A 24,557-nucleotide genomic window follows, 5' to 3' on the forward strand; every position below is an offset into this window, starting at 1 on the left:
GCCAGAGTCACTGTAGGGTGTTTATTTGAACTGGGACACTGTGACGTCCCTGTGGTGGCGGGGGGGGGGAATATCTGCCACCCTGCCCCCCCCCAGCAGCGTGGGGGGCACTGGGTGCTGTCCCAGGGTCAGGCTCGGGGGTGGGGGGGGGGTGGGGGGGAAACACACCGTGGTGGGGCTGGGGGCTGCTTGTCCTCTTCCTGGTGTATAAATAACCAGTATGCACCAGTTTGGGGGAGGAATTGGACTGGGATGGGGGGGAGTGTTGGCTTGGGGCGGGGGGGGGGGGGGCTACTGGCACACTGTCCCCTCCTGGCACAGGGTTGGGGTGGTGGCCGTGGCCCCCCCAGGGGTGACCACCAGCCACCATCTGTCCTGGGGGGCAGTGGCGGTGGGGGGGGGGGGAAACCTGCCACGTGCCCAAGGCTTCATGCGGCTGCAGGGAGCGGGGGGGGCGGCCGATCGGCAGCTGGGGGACGTGGCGGGGTCAGGGGTTGGGGTGGGGGGGAGGTCCCACACCCCCCAGCAGGGCCGTGGCCCCCCCCGCGGCTATAGGAAGGCGCTGGGGTTGGCCCGGGGGTCTTTCTGGTTGCGGTAGCGCATGGCCAGCCACACTCCCAGGATCTGCAAGAGAAGTTGTGGTGGCGGGGGGGCGTCGTTGCAGCGACCACCCCCACCCCCCCCCCCCCCGCAAAGCATGTACGACTCCAATCCGTGCCCCCCCCCCCCCCATTACCTCCGTGAAGCTGAAGAAGAGCCCGACCCCCCCCAAAATCTTCAGGGCTTCATCCGAGTGCTGGAGCATCTTCTCGCCGCAGGTCAGGCACTTGGCGTGGGGGTCTTTGCCCAGGAGGGTCTTACACTTCTGGGGGGTAAAGAGATCAAATGAGTGGCTGGGGGCAGAGGGGTTTTGGGGACCCCTCCACCCCAAAACTCACAGCGGGGCAGACGCGGAAGTCGGCCTGGAAGGCGTGGGCGGCGGGGGGGTCCGCGCTGCGGTTGAGCAGCCCGCAGCAGTCCAGCCTTCGCTCCAGCTCCGTCTTCGTCTCGTTGCTCAGGATGGGCCAAGCCGAGCTGAAAAGCCCCTCCTGTGCAGGGCAGGGTGGGGGGAGGCACCAGGTAGAGGACACCCCCCCCCCAAAAAAAGAAAAAATTAAGCCAATGAACCCCTCTGTCCCCATTGTGTCCCCCCCTTGCCATGGGGACAACCCTCCCAGCGGTGAAGGGTTGGAGGGGACATCCCTACCCCATCCCTGAGCCCCCCCCAGGGCCTGTGTGAGGCTGGGGGGGGGGGGTGTATCAGTGTGCCCCCCCCGGGGTGGTGCAGGTAGGGCTCACCTGCCTGCTCCTGTTGATGGCCAGGCAAGAGCAGGAGACGCCAAACTGGAAGACGAAGACGAGGCCCAGGATGATCATGTACTGGGGGGAGGCCGGAGTCAAGGGGGGGCTGAACAGATGCTTGGGGGGGGGGCGTGCAGGGGACAGCAGTGCCCCCCCACCTCTGAATGTCACCTTGCTGCCCCCACCCAGGGCTCCCACTGCCCATGGAGGGGGGGGGAGCAGAGGCTGAAGCTCCTCCTGTCCCCAGTGGGGGCACTTCCAGGACCCCACTGTGCCCCCCCCCCAAAAAAAAGGGGTACCCAGCCCTCCTGCCTCCTCAAGACCCCCCCCACTATTTCCAGAGCAGGGCTATATCCATGCCAGGGTAACCAGCCCCCCCCCCATCCCTGCCTGTCCGCCCCCCCAGTGTCCCCATGAGGGGGTTTGAGGACACCAGGGCAGAGTTTGGGGACACCACAGGGCAAGGGGGGGTGTGTCACATATAACCCCCCCAAAAAAATGAAAGGATACGAAGAAGAGCATGACCTGGTGATGGTGGACAGCCCCCACCAGCCCCACGATGGCGATGAGGAGGAGGAAGACGCCGACGGCGATGACTCCGCCGATGAGGTGGATGCTGGAGACGATGCCGAAGCCTTTGCCCCAGGCGGCCACCCCGATCAGCAGCAGCCCCACCAGCTGGGGGGGGGGGGGGGGGGAATTTTGGAGGCGGTCTGTATGTGTCATTTGGGGGACCCCCCCCAACAACTCGGGGAGGGGCACCCCAGTCTTACTCTGCCTCAGTTTCCCCAGTTGGGTGGTGCTACTGGAGGAACTGGGCTCAGAGGAGGGGGGGTGGTTGTTGGGTGATGGGTGGGGGGGGCTCCCACTGTGTGTGTGTCCCCCCCGCCAAGGGCTGTGCTGTCCCCCACCGGTGCTGTCACCCCCCCTGCCACATCCTCAAGGTTGGGGTGAGGTCCCCACGGCCATTTTGGGGGGGGGGGGTTGGGGACGACAGCCTGGGGGGGGCCGGGGGAGGTCCCCAAGGCCATCCGGGGGGGCACACAGAGCCCGCCCCCCCCAGATCAGAGGGGCTGGGGGCAGCTGGGCCCCCAGAGGTGTCGTGTGTGTCCCCCCCGGCCACTTGGGGTCTGGGGACACACACACACACACAGAGGGACATGGAAATGGGGGGGTGACCTTTGACCCCGCTCCCCACTTGTGGGTCTCGGGGACCCCCTGCCCCACATCTGGGACCCCCCCCACAGGGCCTGACACCCCCCCCCAAACAAACCCCCCAGCCTCACCCTTTTGGGGGGGGGGGGGGGCACCCAATAGTCCCCACCCCACCCCCCAGACTGGAGACGGGGTGCCTAGCACCAGCACCCCAAAAGCAGAGGGGACCCCAAATCCCCCGGGGGGGGGTAGTCAGGGCACAGCCCCCCCCAGCCCCAAATCTTTGGGGGGGGGGGGGTGTTCCCCCTTGCAGGCCCCAGCTCCCCACCGTCCCCCCCCGGCCCCGCTCACCACGTAGACCACGTTGAGGGCGCAGAGGGCGTTACGGGAACAGGCGAAGCCGCCGCACACCATGATGGGGGGGGGTATGGGGGTCCCGGGGGGGGGACACAGCCCAACGCACCCCCGGCCGCTCCGGCCCCTTTAAATTCCGACCCCGCTCCCAGCGCCGCACTGCGCCTGCGCGCCCCGCCCACCGCCCCGCGCCTGCGCGCCGCCCCGCCCCCGCCGGCGTTGCGCATGCGTTGCGGGAGGAAGGAAGGGCGGAAGCGGCCTCCGTGAGGGCGGCGCATGCGCGGAGGCGCGCCCTGAGGCCGCGGCCGGGGTGAATGCCCGGATGGCGGAAGTGGAAAGAGGGGGTGAGGGCCTGGGGACCCTCCCAGGGCCACTGTAGCCCCCCCCCAGGGTCCCTAGGGCCCCATAGCTGCATCAGGTGCCCCCAGTGTCCCGTAGGACCCCCATAGGCCCCACAAGTCTCCCATAGCCCTGCCCCAGGTCCCCCAGAGGCCCCCAGGTCACCTGGACACCCTCCCCACAGGATCCCCCCAGGGCTGCCCAGGACCCCCACAGCCTCCCCGGTTGCCTATAGCCCCCCCAGGTCCCCTATTAGTCCCCCAGGACCCCCCTAGCCCACTCAGATTCCCTGGTCCTCCCCCCCCCCCCCCCAGTTTCCCATGGCTTCCCTAGGACCCCCATAGCCCCCCAGGCCCCCGATAGTCCCCTATACCCCCCCCCCGCCCCAGATCCCATAGATCTTCTGTAATTCCTCTAGGCTGCCCTCACCATCCGTGACCCCCCCTCGGCTGCCCCATGGCCCCCCACATACCCCTAAGGCACCCCCGTGGCCCCCTATAGCTCCCAGTTGCCTCTGCCCCCCCCCCCCCAAACTTCTCCAGTCTCCACCATTGTCCCCCATAACCCCCCCCGATCCCCTAGAGCCCCCCAGGACTTCCACAGCCCCCCAGGTCCCCCAAGACCTCCCATAGACACCCAGGTCACCCATAGCCTCCCCCCCCAGGCCCCATAGGCCCCCCAGTACTTGCCCCAGGCCCCCTTATACCCCCCAGTACCCATAGGCCCCCATGGCCCCCCCAGACTCCCCCATAACCTACCTATCTCCTCCCCACAGCCCCTGCAGACCCCCCCAGTACCCCAAGACCCCCGCAGTCCACCCCACAGCTGGGTGCAGGGCTGGCTGGGGGGGGGGCATGGCCCCCCCCCAAGTCCCCGGGAAGGCCTTGGAGGAACCACATTTCATCCCTTAAAGCGCCCCAGCAATAAGGGGGGGCTGCTGTTGGGCCACTCCCTGGGGGGGGTGGGCGAGATTTTGGGGTGTTAAATACCCAAGGGGGGGGGCTTCCCTGCCCTGCACAGCCACAGGGGGCTGGGGTAAAATCTGGGAGGAGTGTCCCCAGATTGTGCCTCAGCCAGGTGGGCTCTGAGCCACACTGAGCCGGGTGGGGGCGGCCAGTGCCCGGACAAAGCCGGGGTTACTCACGAGGCATGAACCCCCACCCTGCTCCGGCTGGGCTCCGGGTGTCCCGTCCCCCCCCCCCAGGGGGGCAGCAGGGCAGGGTGGGGGGCCCTGGGCACCTTCCTTCAGCCGGCGGTCTGTCCATCTGTCCATCCACCCCTTCTTCTATCCATCCGTCCCTCCTTCCACTCACCCACCCATCCACCCATCCATCCACCCAAGTGTCCGTGCATCCGTCCATCCGCCTGGCCTTCCTAACGCCCACCTGCCAGCACATCCATCTGTCCGTCCATGCATTCGTCTCTCCGTCTCTCTGTCTGTCTACCCAGGACCCTTAGGTCCAGCTATCCGCCCTCTCTTGCACCCATGTTCCCATCCACGCACCCATCTGTCCACCCGTAGCTGTCTTTTTGTCCATCCATTCATCCCCACCTGTCTGCCCATCCCATGTCTCTCCATCCCACATATCTCCATCCCACGTCTCTCCATCTTGCATCTCCATCCCACATCTCCCCATCCCACATCTCTCCATCCCACCCTTCTCCCCATCCCATGTCTCTCCATCCCACCTTTCTCCATCCACCCTCTGCTTCCCAAACTCCCCCTTCCCACTGCGCTGACCCCCTCCTCCCCACATCCCAGCTCTTCTCCTACATGCCGGAGGTGCAGCTCTTCTCCCAGCCCACCTTCTCCTGCTTCCCGCTGGACAACTAAGAGACGGTGATGGCCAAGGATGAGGAGGAGAAGGCCTTCCTCAATGCTGTCATGGCCATGCTGACGAGCTTCTTCCTCGCCAAGGATAGCGGGTGAGGATGAGGAAGGCTGGTGGGGTCGGTGGCCAGGTGGGGGTGTCTGTCCCCCTCAGGGCTGTCCCCCTCGGAGGAGGCTTTCCGGGTGGACCTGAAGGAGTCAGGGCCAGTGGGAAGGTTCTCGACTCCTCCAGCTTTGATCGGGGGTTCCATGGGATAGGGGGGATGGGGGGGGGGACACACCGTGGGGACAGGGTGGATGGAGGTAGGCAGATGTGGGGGGGATGGGGGGGATGGAACTGGGGGGACATGGCAGGGATGGGGAGGATGGAGCTGGGGGGATGCAGGGGGAAGAGGGCGATGGAGCTGGGGGGACACAGAGGATGAGGAGGATGGAGCTGCGGGACACTGTGGGGACCGGGAGGACAGAGCTGGCGACATGCAGAGGGGACGGGGAGGATGGAGCTGGGGGGATGTGGGGGGACATGGAAGATGGAGCTGGGGCGGATGCAGAGGGATGGGGAGGATGGAGTCGGGGGGGATGCAGTGGGTACCAGGAGGATGGAGCTGGGGGGACACAGGGGACACGGGGAGGATGGAGCTGAGGGGATGTGGGGGGACAGGGAGGATGGAGTGGGGGGACACGGGTGGGGGACACCGCCGGGGATGGGGACGTGCCAGCCTCACCTGCCGAGGGGAAGGTGTCAAGCTGCGGCAGCTGGGTGCAGCTCTACACCCTGCAGCGGTCGGGGTGGCTCAACCCCCTCAGCTACAGCCACGACGGGTCCCTGAGTGTGGGGACAGGGACACCCGGGAGGGGACCGCTGCCATCGCTGCAGGGACCCCCCCTCCTGGCAGCCCCCGGGGTCCTCCTCCCCACCGCCAGCACCCGCAGGGTCCCCAACCACAGCCTCTGTCCCCTTGTGACCATCCCCTGGGTCCCAGTTCCTCCGTGACCATCCTCGAGGTCCCTGTCATCGCCAACCCATCCCATAATGTCCCTAAAGACCCCCTGTCTGTCCTCGTCCCCCCCCCGCCACCATCCCTGTCCCCGGGACCCCTGCCACCCACCCCAGTGTCCCATCAGCCGTCCCCCCCTCCCCGCTCACCCCCATCACCATCTCCTCCACCCGGACCACCCCCATGGTGTCCCCGTCCACCCCTGGTGACGGTACCCAGGGTCCCCTCGGTGGCCATGCCCAGTGTCCCCCCACCCACAGTGGGCCACCCTCCCCGACGTCCTGGTCCTGTGAGTGGGGGACCCACGGCTTGGAGCTGGGGGGACGGACACAGGACACAGCAGGGTGCGGTGTGGCTTTTGGGGGTCCCGGTCCCCGTCCCCACAGGTGCCCCTTGAGCCCGGGGGGGCAAAGCTGTCACCATCCAGACCCTCTCCTGGGCCTTCTGCGGGGACAACGGCCACCTCGTGGCGTCCTTGTATCCCCCCCACCCCAATAAACCTCTCCTCGCCCCCCCGTCTCCCTGCCTCTGCTTGTGGGGGGCGCAGGGGAAGGTGACACTGCTGTTGTCCCCCCACCCTGTGGGTGCTGGGACCCCATGGGTGCTTGGCCACATCAGGGTGGTGGGAAGCCGTGGGGCTGTGGCTTGGGGGGGGGATGTCTCCCAAGCCCCCCACCCTGGAGCCCATGGCTGCCTGATGGGGTGCGACATGGGCTTTGGGGTGAGCATGTTCCTGGTGGGTGCATGGCTGCGTGTGCACGGGGCTGCACACATGTCCCTAGCGTGTCTCTGTGGCTGCACACGTGTCCCTAGTGTGTCTTTGTCACTGTACACATGACCCCAGCACGGCTGTGTGGCTGCATGCCTGTCCCCAGCGTGTCCATGTGGCTTCATGCATGACCCCAGCGTGTCTGTGTGGCTGCACACATGTCCCTAGCATGACTGTGTCGCTGCATGCATGTCCCTAGCACGTCTGCGTGGCTTCATGCATGTCCCTAGCATGACTGTGTCACTATATCCATGACCCCAGCGTGGCTGTGTGGCTTCATGCATGTCCCCAGCGTGTCCGTGTGGCTGCAGACATGTCCCTAGCATGACTGTGTCACTGCATGCGTGTCCTTAGCGTGTCTGGCTGTACAGATGTCCCTAGTGTGTCCATGTGGCTGCACGCATGTCCCTAGCATGACTGTATCACCGCACGCATGTCCTTAGCATGTCTGTGCGGCCGTGCATGTGTCCCCAGTGCGTCTGGGGCTGCACAAGACCCCCATGCGTGCACGTCTTAGTGTCCCAGTGCATCCTCAGCACACGCGTGTCCCTGGCGTGTCCCCAGCCAGCACCCGGCTGCATGTGCCTGTCCCCGCGTGTCCACGTCCCCGGTGGGTCCCAGCAGCCGCGTGTGCCCTTACCGTGCCGCGTCCCCGGCGTGTCCCCAACCCGTCCCCCTCGTCCGCCCCTGCCAGCTCCCGCCTGTCTCCCCACCGCGTCCCCACTCGTCGCGGGGCTGCCGGAGGCGGCGGGTACGGGCGTGCCGGGCCGTGCCGTCCGACGGGCTCCGGCGTGTCCCGACGCGCCGACGGGGCCGGGCACCGCCACGCCGCCCCGGTGCTCCCTGGGTTCCCAGGCCCAACCCTGCGCCCGCCGGCGGGCGCCCATGCCAGCCCCACCGGGGTGACGCCAACCCCACCGAGGTGACGCCAGCCAGGAAGCGTGGCCCGGCGGGGCCGGATGAACCGAAGGGAGAACGATGCCAAACGGGGCCGAGCCCCGAGCTGAGCCATGACCCCGGGGACCCGGCGGGACCCTGCCAGCACCTAAGGGTGCCATGACCCCCCCCCGGCAGCAGGTGCTGGCCGCCATCCGGGCGGAGGTGAAGCGGCACGAAGGGGCCAAGAAACACGTCAATAAGTTGATTCGGTTGGTGGAGACGGTGCCGGATCCGCGGCTCAGGGCCAACCTCACCGCGTCCCTCTGCGTGGTGCAAGGTACGGGCAGCACCCGGGGGTCCGGCGGGGAGTGGGTGGATGGGGGTGGGAGAGAGGGATGGAGGGGCGGGCAGGGGGACGGACAGAGGGATGGATGGGCGGGAGGATGGATGGACGGGAGGATGGATGGATGGACAAGTGGAGGGATGGAGGGATGGATGGACGGAAGGATGGATGGACAGAAGGGTGGATGGGCAGATGGATGGACGGATGGATGGACAGATGGAGGGATGATGGAGGGACGGACGGACAGACACCCAGTGATGCACACGGTGGTGGTCCCTACAGCCGCTCTGGCAGTGCCTGTCCCAGCTCAGGGGGGTCCCTGGGCTTCCCCCCCTGCCTTCCAACAGGGCCGCCCCCAAACCGTGGGTCACCAGTGCCCAGCACCCCAGTGCGGCCGAGGCCCAATCCTGCCCAGTGCCATACTGGGGGCCCAGCTGGGCCCAGTAGCACCGTCCACCTCCATGGGGACCCATGTGGGGACACGGAGGGGGGCACAAGGAACTGCCGTGGGGGGGGTTGGGGGTCGCTGGCCCCCTTTTGCCGCAGCTGTGCCGTCGGGGTGGTTTCCGGTGCAACAGCCCCAGTGCTGCGGTCGGTGACGTGGGCCGTTTCCTCACCTCCGGCGGTCGCCGACGGGGGGCCCTGCTGCTGGATTCGGGGGGGGGCCCTGCTTTTGGGGGGCCCCACGGAGTTTTGGGGAGGGGGACATGGGACACGAATGACTCTCCCACCCCGTAGTCCCTCCCGGTGGGTGTCTGGTGGGATGGCGTCACCGGGGGCACAGGTGCCGGTGTACACCCCCCACCCGGCTTCCGAGTGCCAAACCCCGCATCCCTGTGCCCCCCCCCCCCCACCTTGTGCGCTGGCATCTCCCCAGCGTGGTTGCCATGGCAACGGGAAGCAGGGGGATGCCTTGTTGCTAAGCACCCGCAAAGTGGTACCCACCGCCAGCACTGATGGGGGGCACAGGATAGCCCCCCCAGCCCCCCCCAGTGCATCCCAGAGCCCAGCTCCTGCTCGGGGGCTGCTGCCCACTGTGCCCTCCCCTCGCCCTCCTCTTCCCCCCCACTCCAGCCCCCCAACTCCCGGTGGGGGGACACTTGGGGGGGCCACAGCAGGACCTGGTGACATGGGATGGGGACATGGTTGTCCTAGGTGGGGGGGACGGGTCAGACCTGGTGTGACTCCATTCCCCCCCCATAACGTGGGACATGGTGCCACGACGGCCAACCCTGAGCAATGGGGGGGCACCCGGCCCCTTGCCTGGGGGCTGCTAGGGGGCACTGGGAGAGACTGGGCTGTACTGGAGGGGAAGCACTGCCATCATGGGGGGGGGGCTGAGAAGGGCCAGACCCCCCCCCAAGCCCAGCATGGGGACATGGTCTGACCAGGGGCAGAGTGCCACCCCTGGGGTGACAGTAAGGGACGAGGGGGGGGCTCAGGGGGTGCCCCCCCCCATCCTCAGCGGGTGCCGGGGAGGGGACACGGCGCGGTGGCTCGCCGTGGGCCGTGGGCGGGTTGCTGGGACGACGCGCCTGGCTCTGTCACGAGCACCGGAGACGTGCCAGCTCCCCGGGGACCCCACACCGGTGGGGGGGGGGCGACAAGGGACATGTGGCCCCCAGCCCCACGGGCCACCCATGTCCGCTCAGCTCCTGGCACCTCTGTCCTAGAGGGGACACGGGGCTGGGTCCCCCTTTCCTTGCCCCCTGGGTGCCAGCACGCACCTCCCGGTCACCCTGGGGTGGGCACAGAGGGGTGAGGGGGGGGGTCCTACCCCACCGAGCCCGGGCAGGTGGCCTGTCCCCAAGCGCCGTGTCCATCCCTGAGTTCCGTATCCATCCCCAAATGCTGCGTCCGCCGCCAAGCGCCACGTCCGTCCCTTGGCACCATACCCGTCCCCACACCCCGTGCCTGTCCCTGACCCCCGTGTCCGTCCCCGACCCCCGTGTCCATCTCCGAGCCCTGTCCCTTGTCCCTGAGCCCTGTCCCCGAGGGTCTCACGTCCACCCCAGGACCCTCCGTCCATCCCCAGGCCCCGTGTCCCCTGCCTGGGTTGTGCCACGGGGACACAGGCTGGCGTGGCAGCGTGCGTGGCCGGGGCGGTGGGGGGGGGGGTCACGGTGGCAGATGCTGGGGGGGGGCCAGACACAAGACACAGACCAGGGAGGTGACTGGGTGTGATGGTGACAGCCTGGCCTGGGTGTCACCAGTGGGTGCCACGGCTGGTCCCCCCATCACCAGCCCCGCCGTTGCCGTGGCAACGGGATGCGGAGGATTGCTGCGCCCGCTGCTAAAAATGCCGGAAAACGGGGGCAAATGGGGCCTGGCCCGTGTCTGCGGCCCCCAGGGACCCCCACACACCCCCAGCACCCCCACACACACACTCCCCCCCCCCCGGCGCCCCATTGCTGCCCTAGGGGAGTGGAGGGAAGGGACTGGGGGGGGATGCAGGGTACTGGGAGAGGGGGAGGGAGGGATGGAGGGAGATGGGGGGGTGGAAGGGGGGAGATGGGGGGGCTGGAGGAGGGCTGGGGGGGAGGGGGGGGGAAGCGGCGGTGGCGGGGGGGGGGGGGCGGTCGCGCCTGCCCGGTAGCGGCGGGGCCGCCGCCCGCTCCCGCCCCCGGCCCGGCCCCGGGAGCGGCGCATGGCGGAGAGCGGCGGCCCCGGCCCCCCCCGCCGGGCACCGGCCACCGGGCACCGGGCACCGGCCCCCCCCGTCCCTGCCGCCACCGCCAAGGACGAACCCGTCGGGGCGCTGCCGTGAGCCCCGGTCCCGGGGGGTCCCGGGCATGGCCCCCCCCGCCCCATAACCCCCCCCATCACCCCGCGTCCCATAACCCCCCCCCCAGCCCCATAACCCCCCCTCCCCATTCCCTCCACCCCCCCCACCCCATAACCCTCCCCCCCCCAGCCCCACACACCCCCCACCCCACTCCACCCCCCCTCCCATCTCCCCCCACCCCCCCCCAGCACTGGGGAGGGGGACAACCCCCCCCCCACGATGCCCCCCGGTCACTAACCCGGGGTGGGGGCGAGTGGGGGGGGGCCTGATCCCGGCGGAAGGGGTGGGGGGGGGCTGGGGGTGGGGGGGGCAGAAGGGGGGGGTGGGGTGGATTTGGGAAAGGGGGGGGGGCGGCGGCGGTGCCAACCCCTCCGGGGGCGGGCGAGCGGGGAAGGCTTCGGGGAGGCAGGGCCGGGGGTGGGGACCGCGCCGAGCATCCTCCCGGTACCGGCGGACGCGGAGCCGGCGAGGGGAGAAAAAGGAAAAAGAAGGAGGAAGGGGGGGGGAACAGGGAAAGGAAAAAAAGGGGGGGGTGTCCCTGCCTGCCTGCCTACCCGGCTCCGGGGGCGGAGAAGGGGGGTGGTGGTGGTGAGGGGGGGGATTTGCCCTGCCCGCACCCATGAGCAGGACCACCGGCCTCCAGCGCCGGACCACCTACCTCATCTCCCTCACCCTGGTCAAGCTCGAATCGGTGGCAGCTCCAGGGGAACCGGAGCAATTAGGGGGGGGAGGCGATGGAGCCCCCCAAGCCGGGCAGGCGGCGGATGCTGCCCGCACCGAAGACCCCGGCGGTGGCGGCGGCGGCAAAACCAAGAGGCCCGAGCGGCTTTTCCAACGCCAGGACGCTCTCTGGATAAGTACTGCCGGCTCCGGCCCCATCGACACCCCGTTGCCCCCCAGCAGCCCCCGGACTCCCAGTCCCGGCCCGACGCCGACGGGCGAAGGTTCGGTTGCCCAACGGCTCGCCGAACCCCGCGGCGGGCATGGCGTCAACCGCCCCCGCTCGCCCGCTTCGACGCCTGCCGCCGGCCCGCCCGCTGTGCCCCCCAAACCCGACCCGGCCTTGTTGCCCCCCGCCGTACCCCCTAAACCCGACCCGGCCTTATTGCCTCCCCCCCCGGCCGTGCCCCCCAAACCCGACCCGGCGTCGCTACCCCCTCCCGCCGTACCCCCTAAACCCGACCCGGCGTTGTTGCCCCCCGCCGTGCCCCCCAAACCCGACTCCCTCGCCCGGGGGGCCAAGGGCACCTTGGAGGTGCCGGGGGAGCGGGGTCGGGTACCCCAGGAGTGCCCCCACCCCTCGGCACCCCCCCGTCGCCCACTGCTGGCCCAAGCCAGCTGGGGTTGCCCCGAGGGTGCCCCGGACGGGGGCAAACCCCCCTCCCACCCGGCACCTGGCGCATCTTCCCCGCACCCGGCCGCCGGTGCCCGCCGGTTACGCCTGGCCGGCACCAAACCCTTCAAGACGGTGACCACCAGCGGTGCCAAGGTGGGCTCCGACGCCAAGATGGGCAAAGGCCCCCACAAAACCGCCGGCAGCCGCCTCTCCTGGCCCGAGGGCGAAGGCAAGGGACGCCCCAAACCGGGGGGCAAAGCGGGCGCCGAGGGGGTCCCCCGACCTCCACCGCGGGCTCGGCTCTCCCCCCACAAAGGCAAAAGCAAGACCCTGGATTACAGCGATTTACACCCAGGACCGGGGGGTTTGGCGCCGGCGCCCGCTCCCCCCCTCGCCGAAACGGGGTTGAAACGGGGGCGCGAGGGCGGCCGAGCCTCCACCCGCGACCGCAAGATGCTCAAGTTCATCAGCGGGATCTTCACCAAGAGCCCGGCGGCCACCCCCACCCATCCCGCACCCCCCTGGGCCCTGCTCGGCACCGACCCGGGCAGAGGGGCCTCCCCCAGTGAGTAACTGGGCTGGGGAGGGGGAACTGGGGTGGGGAAGGGTCACCGTACCGTGCCTCAGTTTCCCCTGCATCCCTCGGTGACCTGGATGCAGGAGGGATGGCAGGGTTGGGGGGGGGTGGGTACCACCGGATTGCCTACGTCGGCGTGCCGGCTGTGCCGTGGGATGTTGTGCCGTGCCTCAGTTTCCCCGTGGCTGCTTGTGGGGCAGGCGGTCGGCGTGGGGAGTGCCCGTGCGGGGCTGTGACCTGTGCGGGGCAGAAGGACCTGTCTGCGCCGCCCCACAGCTTGGGGTTGGGATCAGTGGGTGCTGGGGCACATGGCGGGGGGGCTGGTTGAGGACTTGTGACCCACCAGGCAGGGACACCTCCCCGCATGGGGGGACCCAGGCGTCCTGACCCATGCCCGGCCTTGGGGTCCCGTGGGGCAGCCGACATGGGGGGTCCGCAGGCGCCGGCTGTGGCGGGAGCTCCTGTGCCTCAGTTTCCCCATTGGGGCTGGCTCCATGGGGCTCAGGGGCCAACCCCCCACCCGTCTTTCCATCCCGGCATCCGTCCGTCCATCCTTCCGCTCCTCCATCCCTGTCGCCATCCGTGCGTCACACATTCGCCCGTCCTTCTGTCCCACTCGTCCCACGTCCATCTGTCTGGCCGCCCCATAGCCACGCTGTGTCCGTCCGTTCGCCCTTCTGCATCCCTCCGTCCGCCCTGCTCCCATCCCCAACCCACCGGTGCCGTGGGGCGCGTGGGCAGAGCCTGCTGGGGACCCGGGGGTGGGAGCGGGGACACCCGTGGGTGGCAGCTCGGTGACGATGTGCGGGGTGACAGGCAGCGGCATTAACCCCTCACCTGCTGCGCACCTGGCAGTGTGCAGTCGTGTGTATGGCACGGGGGAAACTGAGGCACAGGATGGGGGGGGGCCCTCTGCCTCTACCCTGCCTCAGTTTCCCCTTCTCGCGGTGCAGGAGGCAAGGAGCCGCACTGCCTGAGGGGGGCTGGGGGGGCCGGGCAGGGTGCGTGGGGGGCACAGGCAGTGTCCTTGTGCCATGCCATGTCCTTGTGCCACGCCATGTGCTTGTGTCACGCTGTGTGCTTGTGCCGTGCCACGTCCTCGTGCCCCGCACTCACTGGTGCCTGCCCTGTTCTCGTGCACCACGTCCATCGCATCCTCGTGCCCATCGTGTGCCACGCCGTGTCCTCGTACCACGCCGCATCCTGGTGCCCATCATGTCTCTGTGCCACACCACGTCCTCGTCCCACGCTGTGTTCTTGTGCCTGTCGTGTCCCCATGCGCGCCACATCCTCGTGCCATGCTGTATCCTGGTGCCTGCCATGTTGTCACATACCATGTCCATCGCATCCTCGTGCCCACCGTGTGCCACATCACGTCCTCGTGCCACGCTGTGCCCTGGTGCCCATCGTGTTCCTGTGCCACGCTGCCTCCTCATGCCCATCATGTCCTGGAATCCATCATGGCCTTGTGCCACGCCACGTCCTCGTGCCACGCCGCGTCCTGGTGCCGGTCATGTCCTGATGCCCATCTTGTCCTGGTTGCCGTCACCACCCTGTGCCACGCCACGTCCTCCTGCCGCTCTTCATCCTCGTGCTTGCCACGTCCCTGTGTCCACCACATCCTCGTGCCCACGGCGAGCGGGGCCCCGTGGTGCCACGTCCCCGTCCCTGCCACGTCGCGTCTCCGCGTCCCTCCCGCCGCCCCCACCGGGCTCGGTGTGGTGCCGTTGCTTGGTGACGGCTCGTGGCCGCCCACGCAGGATGCTGCCAGCGGCGCTGCCGCAGGGCTGGGGGCGGCCGTGCCCCACCCCGGGCTGGGGTGCCGGGGGGTGCCCAAGCACCATCTCACCCCTCTCCTCCCCGCAGAGGCCTTGGTGAACAGCCAGGAATGGACCCTGGGCCGCTCTGTCCCCGAGATCCGCCTGGTGGGTACCATGACCCCGTGTCCCTGCCCCGTGTCCTCCCATCCTCGGCTGCCCTGACATCCCCTCTGCCCTCTCCCCAGGGAGTCCTGGGCAGCAGCAAGAGCGGGAAGTCAGCGCTTGTCCATCGCTTCCTCACCGGCTCCTACGTGGGCCTGGAGCCCACCGAGAGTGAGTGGCCACGGGGATGGAGAAGGTCGTGGTGCTGGGCATGGGATGGGCAAGGCCATGGGGATGGACAAGGTCATGAAGATGGGACAAGGCCATAGTATTGGGCATGGCCATGGGATGGAGAAGGTCATGGTGCTGGGCATGACCATGGGGGACAACGTCATGGTGCTGGGCATGGCCATGGGATGGACAAGGCTGTGGTGATGAGCCTGGCCATGGGATGGAGAAGGTCATGGTGCTGGGCATGGCCATGGGATGGACAAGGCTGTGGTGATGAGCCTGGCCATGGGATGGAGAAGGTCATGGTGCTGGGCATGGCCATGGGATGGACAAGGCCATAGTATTGGGAATGGCCATGGGATGGACAATGCTATGGTGCTGGGCATGACCATGGGGGACAAAGTCATGGTGATGGGCCTGGCCATGGGATGGACAAGGTCACGGTGATGGGCCTGGCCACGGGATGGAGAAGGTCATGGTGCTGGGCATGACCATGGGGGCAAGGCTATGGTGCTGGGCATGGCCATGGTATGGAGAAGGTCATGGTGCTGGGCATGGCCATGGGTTGTTCAAGGCGATGGGGTCAGGCAGAGCCAGAAGGCTTCCCCCTCTCCTCCCTCCGGCTCCAGGTGGTCAGTTCAAGCGTGAGGTGACAGTCGATGGCCAGAGCCACCTCCTGCTCATCCGGGAGGAAGGAGGCGCCCCGGACGCCAAGGTACCTGGGGACTGGGGGCCAGGGGCCGTGCTGTGCCGGCCGGTGCTGAGCCCTGACCCCCGTCCGCGTCCCCCCACCAGTTTGCCAGCTGGGTGGACGCCGTCATCTTCGTCTTCAGCCTGGAGAACGAGAGCAGTTTCGAGGAGGTGACGCAGCTGCACGCGCTGCTCAGCGGCTACCGGGGCACCAGTGAGGTGGCCCTGGCGCTGGTGGGCACCCAGGGTGAGCTGGGGGTGTGGGACCAGCCCCATAGGGATGGGGTCGGGATGATCCCCGCCTCACTCCCCTGCTTCCCCCCCAGACAAGATCAGCTCCTCCAACCCCCGGGTGATCGAGGACGCCCGGGCTCAGGCGCTCTGCGGGGACATGAAGCGGTGCCTCTACTACGAGACCTGTGCCACGTACGGCCTCAACGTTGACCGGGTCTTCAATGAGGGTGGGTGTCCTGGGGTGCTCGGCTGTGCCAGCAGGTCCGGCGTAGCCGGAGTGGAGGGGGGGGATTGCATGCTGGTGGTGGGATGGGGGCCATGGTCAGTGGCAGGATGGGGACCAGTGACCGGGTAGGACAGGGACCGTGGGATGGCGATCGTGTTGGGTAGGTTGGGAATTGCGGCCAGAGTGGCACAGGACCCATGGCTGGGTGGGATGATGGGGACCATTGGCGGGGTTGGATGGGGACCGTGGCCGGGCAGGTTGGCGGGGGGGGGGTCTCGGCAGCATGACCCGCCTGACGCGAGGCTCTCGGCGCAGTCGCCCAGAAGGTGGTGGCACTGAAGAAGCAGCAGCAGCTCATGGCGTCCTGCAAATCTCTGCCCAGCACCCCCAGCCACTCGGCTGCATCCACCCCCGTCGGGGGCATCCACCCCGGCCAGGTACCCCCCGGCTCGCCCTGCCTCAGCCGGGTGCTGCCCCCCCAAACCTCAACCTGTCCCTCTGGCCACGGGATGCCGCGGCTGACCCCACATCCCATCTAGGCCAGCAACGGTGGCCACACCAGCGACTACTCATCCTCGCTGCCATCCACCCCCAACGTCAGCCACCGGGAGCTGCGGAGCGAGACCCCGGCCCCCCTGGGCACCCCCAGCTCCCTGCACCGCGGGGCCAAGCGCCGCACCAGCCTCTTTGCCGTGAGTGTGCCGGGACCCCCGTGGTGGCAGCCGTGTGGTACCCACGGTGTCCCCCTGGCAGGGTGGTGGCAGTGGGGAGGGCTCGTGGCATCCAGGGTGTCACCTAGCAGGGTGGTGGCAGCATGGGGCATGCGGCGTTCGGGTTGTCTACCCAGCAGCGGGGGGTAGACAGTACCTGGGGTGTCCCTCTGGCATGGTGGTGGTGGTGGCACAGGGGGACACGTGGCATCTAGGGTGCCCCCCCCCGGCAGGGTGGTGATGGGGGACACACATGGCACCCAGGGTGTCCCCACCGTGTGGTTCTGGCAGTGGGGGAACATGGGCACCCCAGGGTGTCCCCACAGCGGAGCTGCAGTGGTGGGGGACGTGGCACCCCCAGTGCCCCCACCACGTGTCCCACCGACCCCGTCCCCTGTCCCCCGTCTCCCCGCAGACGCGCCGGGGCAGCGACTCAGAGAAGCGGAGCCTGGACAGCCGGGGCGAGGTGGCGGGCAGCGGCCGTGCCATCCCCATCAAGCAGGTCGGCGGGGCGGTGGTGGCGGTGGTGGGACACGACAAGGTCCCCAGCCGTCCCCTCCCTGTCCCCCTCACCCTCCCTTCGTCCCCAGAGCTTCCTGCTGAAGCGCAGCGGCAACTCCCTCAACAAGGAGTGGAAGAAGAAGTACGTGACTTTGTCCAGCAACGGGCTCCTCTTCTACCACCCCAGCATCAACGTGAGTGTCCCCGTCCCCACCCCTGTCCCCACAGTGGGGGGGAGCCACGATCTCAGCCCCCACCTGTCCCCGTGGCAGGACTACATCCACAGCACCCATGGGAAGGAGATGGACCTTCTCCGTACCACCGTCAAGGTCCCCGGCAAGCGCCCGCCCCGCGCCATCTCTGCCTGCGGTCCCTCCGCCAGCATCAACGGGCTGGTGAAGGACGTGGGCGGTGGGACAGCACCCGAGGGCAGTGGTGAGTACCGGGGTGGTGATGGTGGGGGTGTGGGGGGGGACCCCCTGTGTCACACCGGTCCTTCTCCACCCGCAGCCGGTGCCTCCCCGGTGGGGCTCAGCCTCCCACCGGAGCCGGGGATGAAGGGCACGGGCAAGGCTGAGCGGTCGCTGCAGCGCTGCGCCTCCGCCTCCAGCGCCAAACTGTCTGGCTCTGGTGAGTGTCCCCGTCCCCGTCCCCTCTCGTGTTCGTGGACCCAGCTACCTCGCCGAGATGGAGCCAGGGACCTTGCCCAGGGAGGCCCTTAGGGACCCTGGTGGCACCTGGTGAGCCTGGGGACCCGGTGGCCCTTGGTGGCCCTGGTGATCCTGGAGGCCACAATGAACCTGGTGGCCCTGGTGAGCCCAGTGGCCCCAGTGACCCTGGTGGATTTGGTGACCCTGGTTCCGGTGGCCCTGGTGACCCTGGTGATCCTGGTGAGACCAGTGGACTTGGTGACCCTGGTGGTCCTAATGACCCCAGTGGCCCTGGTGAATTTGGTGACTCTGGCAGCTCCAATGGCCCTGGTGAGCCCACTGGTCCTTGTGACCCTGGTGGCCCCAGTGATCCTAATGAGCACAGTGGCCCTGGAGAGCTCGGTGGCCCCCAGTACCCCAGTGTGTGGGTCTCTCGGCAGACGGCCCCCCTGCCTTCGAAGCCATATCCAGCCCCAGCAGCTCCGGCAAAGACCCGCCGCCATCGCCCATGATCGACAGGAAGAAGCACCGACGGAAGAAGCTGATGACGCCGTCCAAGACGGAGGGCTCGGCCGGGCAGGCAGAAGGTGAGAGCCACAGGGACGGTGCCCCAAGCCCCGGTCACTCGTGGACAGTGGCCACCGAGCCGTGGGGACAATGCCACTGCACCCCACGGGGATGACATCCCGGTATGCCACAGGGCTCATGCGAACGGAGGATCTGGGCCCGATCCTGCCCCCCCAACGCCTGCCCTTGCCACGCTCAGCCACCGCTGCCCTCCTCACGCCTCCGTGTGTGCCCCCCACACCTTGCTCTGCCACCGCCTGCCACCCCCCTGCACCTCGTCCCCGTCCTGCTGGGGCTTTGCGGGCTCCTCTCGTGACTCTCTCTCCCCCTTTCCTCTCTCTGCTCTCGCTGCCCCCGGACCCTCCGCAGCCAAGCGCAAAATGTGGAAATTAAAAAGCTTTGGTAGTTTAAGAAATATTTATAAAACAGGTAACGTGGTGCGTGGCGCGTGGCCTGCTCCACTCATGCATGTGGCTGTGTCCCATCCTCGCCTCCTGCCATCGCATCCCCTGCCCCATCCTCCCCTCCCTGCCCGGCGGCCGGGCAGAGACGAGGGGGGGGTCCCCGGGGAGCGGGTGGGTGGTGGGCAACACCGGGGTGGGCACCCCTTTGGGTGCAGGGGGGTGGATGGGGAGGGGGGTGCTGGTGCAGCCCGGCACTCCCCGGGTGCGGGATCCCTGTGCGGCACCATCCGTCCCCATCCCACCACCCACCGGGGGGGGTCTCTGGTCCCGCAGAGGAGGAGAACTTTGAGTTCATCATCGTGTCCAGCACGGGCCAGACGTGGCACTTCGAGGCGGGCAGCTTCGAGGAACGTGATGCCTGGGTGCAGGCCATCGAGAGCCAGATCCTGGCCAGCCTGCAGTGCTGTGAGAGCAGCAAGAACAAGGTAGGACCCCCATGGGTGGCCAGGGAGGGGGGGGGGGTCCATGATGCCACCACCCCCTGCCCTGCTCACCCCCCACCGCCTTCGTCTTCCCCAGGCTCGCATGGACAGCCAGAGCGAAGCCGTGGCCATCCAGGCCATCCGCAACGCCCGGGGCAACTCGCTCTGCGTGGACTGTGGGGCACCCAGTGAGTCTCCTGGGGGGGGTCGTTGGTCACGCAGGGCCACGGGGGGCCATCGGTTGCATGGTGCCACTGGCCATATGGGGCCACGGGCCGTGGGGGGGGGTGGTCATTGGTCACAGAGTGCCGTGGTTCACGTGGTGTCAGTGGTTACTTGGGTGCCATCGGTGCCACGGGCCACACGGGGTGTCATTGCTCTTGGGGTGCCATAGGCCACGCAGCGCTGTGCGCCACGTGGAGCCGAGGGTGCCACTGGTGACACGGTGCCACAGGCCCTGCAGTGCTGTGGATCAAGGTGTGCCATGAGCCGGATGGTGCTGTGGGGTGGCATGGTGCCACGGGCCACCGGATAACCCGGGCAAGGAAGTGCCACGTGCCACATGACACCACGGGCCACCTAATGCCATGGGCCATGTCATGCCATGGGCTACCCAATGCCCCAGGCTAGGAACCACCACGTGCCACGTGATGGCACAGGCCACACAATGCCACGGGTCACACGTGGTGCCATGGGTCACACTGTGCCGCGCGCCATGGGGTGCCACGAGCCGAGGGATGCCACGGACCATGCAACGGCCACATGCTGCCATGGGCCATGCCATGGGCCAGGCAATGCCACGGGCCACCCCGGCACGGTGCCAACGGTCTCTGCGCATTCCCCCCTCCTCCCACCAGACCCCACCTGGGCCAGCCTGAACCTGGGAGCCTTGATCTGCATCGAGTGCTCGGGGATCCACCGCAACCTGGGCACCCACCTGTCCCGCGTGCGCTCCCTCGACCTGGACGACTGGCCCCGGGAGCTCACGCTGGTCCTGACATCCATCGGCAACGCCACCGCCAACAGCATCTGGGAGAAAAACCCGCAGGGCCGCTGCAAACCCACCCACGAGTCATCCCGGTGGGTGTGCCCCCCCCCCCCCTCCTCCCCACCCACCACGTCACTGCCATGCCACCTCCCCGCGACCACGCGGTCCCTGATGCCACCCGTCTCCCCAGGGAGGAGCGGGAGTCGTGGATCCGGGCCAAGTACGAGCAGCGGCTCTTCCTGGCGCCGCTGCCGGCCACCGAGGTGCCGTTGGGGGAGCAGCTCTTCTGTGCGGTGCTGGAGAAGGACCTGGAGACGGTGCTGCTGCTCTTGGCCCACAGCAAGAAGGAACAGCTCAACGTCAGCACCGGCGACAAGGACCGGCGCACAGCGCTGCACGTAGCCTGTGACATGGCTCTCGTGGTCATCACCCAGCTGCTAGTGTGGGTATGTCGGGGGGCGGGGGGCGGAGAGGGGGACTGGGTGGTGGTGGAGGGGCTGTGGCATGGCATGGGGGGGCATCGGGTGGTCATGGGGCACGTGGAATGGTCACAGGGGTCGTGGCATGGCCAGGGGGGAGATAGCATGGTCACGGGGACTATGACGTGGCCATGGGCGACGTGGTACGGTCATGGGGACCATGGCATGGCCAGAGGGCAAACGGCATGGTCGTGGGGACTATGACATGGCTATGGGAGACGTGGCATGGTCTTGGGGACCGTGACGTGGCTAGGGGGGACATGGTGTGGTCATGGGGACCGTGGCATGGCTATGAGAATCACACCGTGCCAAGAAAGACATGGGATGGCCGCGGGGGAACGTGCCATGACCATGGGGGATGTGGCACATCCATGGCGGACACGGCATGGCTACTGGGGACGCAGCACGGCCACAGGGACCATGTCATGGCCTCGGGGACCGGGGATGGCTGCGTGGGGCGGCTCACACGTCAGCTTTGCCTGCAGTACGGCGCAGACGTTCGGGCACGGGACGGCCAGGGCCGCACGGCGCTTTTCTACGCCCGCCGTGCCGGCAGCCAGGAGTGTGCCGACATCCTGCTGCAGCACGGCTGCCCCGGCGAGGGCCCCGGTAGCCCGGCCACCCCCGGGCTACGCCGCAAGAGCAGCTGCGCCAGCGTGGGTCCCTGCGAGCCCCGGACCGCCCTGGTATAGCCGGTGAGGGGCCCGGTGCCCACTCGGCATCACCCCGGACTGCGGGTGCCCGTGGGCCCCGGCTCGGCCCCGGCGTCGCCTGCCACCGCCGCCCCACGGTTTGTATTTTTGATGCTCTATTTATTATTCAGCTCCCGCTGGGGTCTCTTCTGGTCCTGTCCCCCTGCCCGTGCCAGGTCCCCCCCCACACCTGACACTGGGGCTCACGGTGGTGGCACCACCACCCGGATGCCTGGGTCCCCTTCCCGGTGCCACCGTTGCCCCCTCCCCATGCACCATGCCTCGGCACGGGGTGGGCACCGCCTTTCGGCACAGCCCTGCCGGGATTGGGACACCAGGGCTCCCAACCTGGTGCCGTGGCTGGTGACACCCCTGCCCGTGTCACCTCACTCATGTCACCCCTGCCCGTGCCACCCCCCTCCTGCCTGTGCCACCCCCCTCCCCTGGCACGGGTCACCCCCCCCCGCTCCGTGGCACCCTCCTCACATCACCCCATCGTACCCCCCCCAGCCATGCCACCCCCTTTGCATCACCCCCAGTCATGTCACCCTCCCCATGTCACCCCCAGCCCTTCCACCTCCCCCCACCCCGTGCCACCCTGTCCCCTGGCACAGCCCCCCGGCTCCATGGCAGGAGCAGAGCAGACCCCCCCCCTCCTTTTCTACAACAACCTTTTGTACACCCCCCACCCCCCCCACCGTGGCCTGACCCCCCCGTCCCCACCCCCCCTTTTTCTCGGCGTCCCCTTGGGAACCTCTTTAATTTATTGCTTCGTTTAGCGTTAGGATAGAGCCAGCCCCCTGCCACGGTGCCACGGTGCCTGGCGGGGGGGAACCGCCAGCGGGACCCCCACCACCTCTCCCGCTGGCTGTGGGCCTGGGGGGGGATGGACACCCACCTCGTCCCCCTCCCCAGGAGCAGCCCCCCACCCCATGAATGTAGGGGCACCCGCCGCTGTGACGCCCCTGAGCCCCGGCAGCGCCGGCGGGGCTGAGCCACGGCCCCCGGGTTTGGGGGGCTGGGGGGTACCGGTGGTGGTGGTGGTGGGGGGTCCCGGGCTGTGCCATGGGGGGGGGTCCGGGCCGTGTACAGCGTTTTCATCTCTCGGGTTGTAACTGTAAGTACGTAACAATGTCAGACTTGGCGCTGTGACCGCGGCTGCTCCTTCCCGGTGTCGTGGCACGGAGCGGCGGCGGCACGGGGCGGGGGGAGTCAGGCTGCGGAGAAGGTCGGGGGTCCGGCCACGGGCCCGTAGCGTGGCTGGGTGGGTTGTGCCGTGGAGTTGTGCCACAGTGCAGTGCTGGTGGGTCTGCGGGATGGCGTGGTGCTGTGCCACAGGGCCATGCTGGTGATGTTGTGCCGTGGGTCAGTGCCGGAGAGCCACGGGACTGCGCCGGTGGAGATGGGCCGTGGTGTGATGCCAACTGAGCCACGCCGTGGGGCTACACCCGTGGAGCTGTGCCACAGCTTGGTGCCGGAGGGCCACGCTGGTGGTTCTGTGCCGTGGTGCCCAAGAGCCACGGGGCCATGCCAGCGGTCCTGTGCCGTGGTGCCTGATAGCCAAAGGGCCACGCCGGTGGAGCTGCGCCGTGCTGCCAGAGAGTGGGGCGGAGCCTCGGAGGGGGGCGGACCCGGGGGGGCGGGGCCTCGATGGGGGCGGGGCACAAATTAAGTGGGTGGGGCTGGGAGGGGAGCAGGGCTGAGCAACTGGGGAGGGAGGGCTGGGGGTGGGCGGGCGGTGTTTGTATGCTAATATGGTGGGCGTGGCTTGGAAGGGGGGTGGGGCTCTGTGTGGGCAGTATTTAGTGCCTGGGCGGGGCTGGGTTGTAAATAAGGTAGGTGGGGATTAGCAGGGAGGGGGCAGGTGAGGTGGGCGGTGGGTGGTGCTTAATGTGTAGGCGGGGCTGGGATGCAAATAAAGTGGGTGTGGCTTAGCCGGGGAGTTGGTGGGTGGTGCCCATTGGGTGGGTGGAGCTTTGGAGGCAACCAGAGTGGGCGTGGCCTGGAGAAGTGGGCGGGGTCGATGCCGCCCAGCTGGAGCCAAGTGCGCAGCGATGCTGGGGGATGCGGAGAGGACACGGGGGGGGGGGGTGTCAGGGACACGGAGGGGGTCAGGGACACGGAGGGGGTCGGGGGGACATGGGGGGGGTCAGGGACATGGAGGGGGTCGGGGGGACATGGGGGAGGGTCAGGAACGCTGGGAACTGGGGGCTCAGTGGATGCAGAGGGGACACGGGGGATGCCAGGGCCACCCGGCTGGGGGACACATGGGGGGGTCTCCACCAGGGGGGTTCCTCACGCAGCCCTTGCTCAGAGGTCCCACCATGGTCCAGAGGGTCCCAGCTTTGTCACCGCTGGCCCCACTATTCCCAGAGCTCCCACCGCCACCGGCCACCCTGTCCCAACCCTGTCCCCAGCTCAGAGCTCCCACCGCCGGCCACGACACCCAATCCTTCTCATCAAGGCCCCGCTGTCCTGTCCCTGTCACCATCCCAGAGATCCCATCGTCCTGTCCTTGTCACTACGTCAGACACTGAGCCACCAGCCCACGCGGTCCCTTCCTTCCCACCGCAGCAGACCTCCCACCATCGGCCAGAAGGTCCCGTCCTTGTCACCAGCTCAGAGCTCCCACCGCTGGCCACCCTGTCTTGTCCTTGTCACCGGCCACGCTATCCCATAATTGTCACCGAGTCAGAGCTCCCGTCACCATCCAGAAGGTCCCAAACTGGTCTCCAGCTCAGAGCTCCCATCACCGGCCATCCTGTCCCCAGCTCACAGCCCCCACCGAGGCCACAGGGTCCCTTCCTTGTCACCACAGGTCACCCTGTCCCCTCCTTGTCCCCAGTTCAGACCTGCCACCCCCCCACTGTGTCCTGTCGTGTCCCCCCCCCAGGTCCCTCACCGCCATCCCTGGTGCCCCACGGGACAGTGCCTGTCACCTTTCCCTTTCTGCTGCCTCCCCACAGACCCAGGGCTGTGTGTCCGTGTGTCCAGATGTGTGTCCGTGTGTCTGGGTCCATGTCTGTGCTTCTGGGACTGTGCCCCCCCCACCGTGTCCGGGTGTATCTCGTGGGGGGACTCACCTGTGGGCTGGGGGAGGCTGCGATACTGGGGAGGGGGTCTGGGGGGGGGGG

At 68.4% G+C, this 24,557-nt stretch overlaps 2 protein-coding genes across 5 annotated transcripts; one reads left to right on the forward strand and one right to left on the reverse strand.

Annotated features, from left to right (window-relative positions):
* Window positions 1-7: 7 nt before the first annotated feature.
* Window positions 8-3,014, reverse strand: TSPAN31 (tetraspanin 31). The gene is made up of 6 exons (XM_069806111.1): window positions 2,848-3,014; window positions 1,852-2,019; window positions 1,339-1,419; window positions 939-1,088; window positions 737-865; window positions 8-624 (listed from the first exon to the last, which is right to left on the reverse strand). Exons 1-6 carry the CDS (start codon window positions 2,908-2,910, stop codon window positions 550-552), a joined length of 666 nt encoding a protein of 221 aa, XP_069662212.1. The 5' UTR covers window positions 2,911-3,014; the 3' UTR covers window positions 8-549.
* A 4,785-nt stretch (window positions 3,015-7,799) lies between these two features.
* Window positions 7,800-22,575, forward strand: AGAP2 (ArfGAP with GTPase domain, ankyrin repeat and PH domain 2). Of its 4 annotated transcripts, none has more exons than XM_069806115.1 (19): window positions 7,800-8,003; window positions 14,574-14,632; window positions 14,713-14,800; window positions 15,430-15,515; window positions 15,596-15,737; window positions 15,817-15,951; window positions 16,266-16,387; window positions 16,490-16,642; window positions 17,076-17,162; window positions 17,251-17,355; window positions 17,434-17,596; window positions 17,672-17,791; window positions 18,252-18,398; window positions 18,748-18,807; window positions 19,116-19,267; window positions 19,362-19,452; window positions 20,122-20,344; window positions 20,443-20,698; window positions 21,217-22,575. In XM_069806115.1, exons 1-19 carry the CDS (start codon window positions 7,844-7,846, stop codon window positions 21,421-21,423), a joined length of 2,556 nt encoding a protein of 851 aa, XP_069662216.1. In that variant the 5' UTR covers window positions 7,800-7,843; the 3' UTR covers window positions 21,424-22,575. The 4 variants fall into 4 exon arrangements, with proteins under 4 accessions (XP_069662216.1, XP_069662217.1, XP_069662213.1 ...); XM_069806112.1 differs by lacking the exon at window positions 7,800-8,003 and adding an exon at window positions 11,368-12,695; XM_069806116.1 differs by lacking the exon at window positions 18,748-18,807.
* The last annotated feature ends 1,982 nt before the right edge of the window (window positions 22,576-24,557 follow it).

This window comes from Haliaeetus albicilla, chromosome 18, assembly GCF_947461875.1.
Source record: "Haliaeetus albicilla chromosome 18, bHalAlb1.1, whole genome shotgun sequence".
Classification (NCBI taxonomy): Eukaryota; Metazoa; Chordata; class Aves; order Accipitriformes; family Accipitridae; genus Haliaeetus; species Haliaeetus albicilla.

What these genes read in the sequence shown, in the direction of transcription:
- TSPAN31 (XM_069806111.1), bottom strand. Translation starts at nt 2,910, where the DNA reads ATGGTGTGCGGCGGCTTCGCCTGTTCCCGTAACGCCCTCTGCGCCCTC. An exon ending in CCATCAACAGGAGCAGGCAG is followed by an intron (nt 1,089 to 1,338) that starts GTGAGCCCTACC and finishes TGCCCTGCACAG; the next exon opens with GAGGGGCTTTTCAGCTCGGC. An exon ending in TCTTCTTCAGCTTCACGGAG is followed by an intron (nt 625 to 736) that starts GTAATGGGGGGG and finishes CTTCTCTTGCAG; the next exon opens with ATCCTGGGAGTGTGGCTGGC.
- AGAP2 (XM_069806112.1), top strand. Translation starts at nt 11,414, where the DNA reads ATGAGCAGGACCACCGGCCTCCAGCGCCGGACCACCTACCTCATCTCC. An exon ending in GTGCCATCCCCATCAAGCAG is followed by an intron (nt 17,163 to 17,250) that starts GTCGGCGGGGCG and finishes CTTCGTCCCCAG; the next exon opens with AGCTTCCTGCTGAAGCGCAG. An exon ending in GTGAGAGCAGCAAGAACAAG is followed by an intron (nt 19,268 to 19,361) that starts GTAGGACCCCCA and finishes CGTCTTCCCCAG; the next exon opens with GCTCGCATGGACAGCCAGAG.